This window comes from Humulus lupulus, chromosome 6 (genome assembly GCF_963169125.1).
Source record: "Humulus lupulus chromosome 6, drHumLupu1.1, whole genome shotgun sequence".
NCBI lineage: Eukaryota > Viridiplantae > Streptophyta > Magnoliopsida > Rosales > Cannabaceae > Humulus > Humulus lupulus.
This window is the reverse complement of record NC_084798.1, coordinates 17065741-17069114: the sequence shown is the minus strand read 5'-3', so window position 1 is coordinate 17069114 and position 3374 is coordinate 17065741. Positions and strand designations below refer to the sequence as shown.

General features: G+C 29.0%; 1 protein-coding gene across 1 annotated transcript; it reads left to right on the top strand.

The window, feature by feature from the left end:
• The first annotated feature begins 1245 nt into the window (after positions 1 to 1245).
• LOC133784766 (glycine-rich cell wall structural protein-like) lies at positions 1246 to 2247 on the top strand. Its single transcript, XM_062224043.1, has 2 exons — positions 1246 to 1252; positions 1643 to 2247. Exons 1-2 carry the CDS (start codon positions 1246 to 1248, stop codon positions 2245 to 2247), a joined length of 612 nt encoding a protein of 203 aa, XP_062080027.1.
• The last annotated feature ends 1127 nt before the right edge of the window (positions 2248 to 3374 follow it).

Below are 3374 nucleotides of genomic sequence, written 5' to 3'. Positions count from 1 at the left end.
TGAAATGAAATAGACATTAAACCAGTTTTTATAAATTAATGAGGATAAATTAATAATATTTATTTTATATTCATTGCTATTTCAAACAAAAAATTGTTTTACTTTTTAAAATTTTGAACAGACATAAAAATGATATTTAAAAAAAAATTGTTTACAAATTAAGATTGAATGACTATAATTTATTGTGTCAAAGTTTTTCATGCCATTTTTGAAATTTTTTTTGGGCTGTGTTCGCGGCCACCATTAACTTTTGGCCGTGGCCAGAATAGGTAGATATATTATACAAAGATTCAAATTCAAATTTAAAAATAAATTAACTAATTAATTTTAAATATTTCAATATATTAAATAAAGTTATAAGATATTAAAGATATTTTTTAAATACTTCATATTTTTTTAAATCTTTTATTTGAATATAATAATATCTGATTATTATTTTAATATTTAAAATAAATTGAAATTTAAAAATTTGATTATTATTTTAATATTTAAATAATTTGAAATTTGAAAATTTGTTGATTAGATATTTTTATGGATATTTAAATTTATTTGAGTGTTTAAATATATTTTTTTCAAAAACAGATATTTGTTTTAAAAATTTATAACTGATTAATTTTGAGTAAATATTGTTGATAACTATTTTTGAGTAAATTTTAAAAAAATATAACCCTTTTGCTGTTGATAACTATTTTTGAAAATATTATATAATCCTTAAATATTGAGTAACCCTTATATATTGAGTAAATACTGCAACCATTCTAAATATATATAATATATATAATGTACGATTTTATTGTTTAAGCATCAATAAACAAAATTTATAATTTTTAACGTTATTTCCTAGTATATAATTATAAAGAGACAACTTTTGAGTACTGCTTGTAAAAAAAAAAAAAACACTTCCTATTTCTTTGTATGTTTTTTTTACCCCAATGGTAAATTTTATTATTGCTTTCTTTCACGCCAAAAAAAAAAAAAAAAAAAGGTGAACCTCTGTATATCCTTATTTAATTTCGACAATCCAGCAAAATTGACATTATATATCTTTTTTTAAAAAAAAAGAGATTAATATATTATATTAAAGACTCAATTAAATTTTCATAATTTATAATGAGAGAAAGGTTTGTTTACGCTCTGAATATTCTTATATTCCTAATGATTGATTTATTTTATGTTATATTTATTTTGACGGAGAGATAAAATGATATATATATATATATATTGATTAGTATTTGTTATAATATGATGACTCGTATGTATGTGTGGAGATATAATTATAGATAATACTAAAATATATTTTTATTGAACTGAAAGTTCACAAAATGTGAACATCATTATTAACGTCCGTACTCGTAGTAAAGCATAAACCATAAGCCTAATAATAACTAAAAGTGCAACCAAACTAAAACTAATCAGCCTGACAGAAAAAAAAAGTAAAACTAATAAAAAAAAAACTAAAACTAATTAAGAAACTAAAAATAAACTTAAACTAATCAAGCCTTTGTTGGAGGAGCCGATTGAGCACTTGGTGGTGTGCTTGGGAATCCTGGAATCTTCGGAAATTGAAAGGTTGGAGTGCTTGGTGATGATCCTCCAGAAGGTGGGCTTGGAAATGAAAAGTGTGGTGGCCATTGAAATGCAGGTGGACTTGGTGATGAGCCTCCAGAAGGTGGGCTAGGAAATGGAAAATGTGGAGGCCATTGGAAGGAAGGTGAGCCTCCAACAGTTGGGGGACCTGGCGATGAGCCTCCAGAAGGGGGACTTGGAAATGGGAAATGTGGCGGCCATTGGAAAGTAGGTGGACTTGGTGAGGAGCCTCCAGAAGGTGGGCTTAGAAATGGAAAATGTGGGGGCCATTGGAAGGCAGGTGACCCTCCAGCAGCAGGGGGGCTTGGCGATGAGCCTCCAAAAGGTGGGGTTGGAAATGGAAAATGTGGAGGCCATTGGAAAGCAGGTGAGCCTCCAGCTGGGGGGCTTGGCGATGAGCCTCCCGAAGGTGGGCTTGGAAATGGAAAGTGTGGGGGCCATTGGAAAGCAGGTGAGCCTCCAGCTAGGGGGCTTGGCGATGAGCCTCCCGAAGGTGGGCTTGGAAATGGAAAGTGTGGTGGCCATTGGAAGGCAGGCGAGCCTCCAGAAGGAGGACTTGGGGATGAGCCTCCAGAAGGACTTGGGAAAAACGGATGTGGCCACGATGGAAAAGATGGTGGACTTGGTGATGATCCTCCAGAAGGAGAACCAGGGAAATGAGGCCATTGGAAGCTTGGTGGTAACTTGAATGGAGGGGTTAAACCTCCTCCAAAGAAAGGTCTTGGAAAAATATTAGGGTTTTTTGTGAGAGGACTAGTGACAACAGATGATACGTAGAACAAAAAAGTTACGAACATACATATTAACTTCATTTTGTTAAGTAAAAGTTATGAATGAAAAGCAGGTGAGATGGGCCTTTTATAGATATAATAATAATAATAATTAGTCAATTATTTTTATTCAATCCAATTTCAAACCAAAAAAGTTGTTATAGTTTTCAAAAGTTTGAACCGGTCGAGAAAAAAATGGTATTTCAAAATAAAGTTGTTATACTAACCTAATAATATCGATATTGGAACAAAATTTATTAATAAATTAGGGGAATTAATTTATATATTGATCACCAATATATAAGCTTAATTCGTTTAAGCATTATTATTTTTAGATGGAAAATTCTTTTATTGACTACCTTATAATTCTTAATTTAATATTTTTAAGACCAAAATATAAACTATAAATACAATATCTCATCACCCTTTTATTGTGATTAATCATTGCTATTATGAATTTTAAATGTCTAGGTATAATGCTAATTTAACTATTTATATAGCTTACCATTTTTTAAGAATTTGATTTTTTTTTTGGCAAGCAATAAAGACTGTGAGTTTTATAAACAGTAGCAAACGTCCTTATTATTATTTTTTTTTTTACAAAATTCTTAGTTTTTTTAATAATTTTTTTGTACTATATATTATGTAAAAATATCTAGAGGTATACGACATTTAAGAAAAAAACAAAATTACTTATAAAAAACTTAGAATTTTGTTTGAAAAAATTAGCTTAAAAGAGGTTAATACTGTTTTTTAAAACTCAAGAATTTGGTTGCCAAAAAAATAACTAGAGACTGAATTGCCAAACAGCAAAAAACTCAATAAACATTTATGCTATAAAAAAAATAAATTGAAACACAAATTAGCATAAAGACGAACGACATATACAAGTGATGTTTATAAATTTTTTCTTTCTAAGTCATTATGAAAGTTAAATTTTAAGAATAGAACATATCATCATCTTCATGTTGTTTACGGTATATCTTATTTATAATGATAGTTGTAATAGCCTTCCCT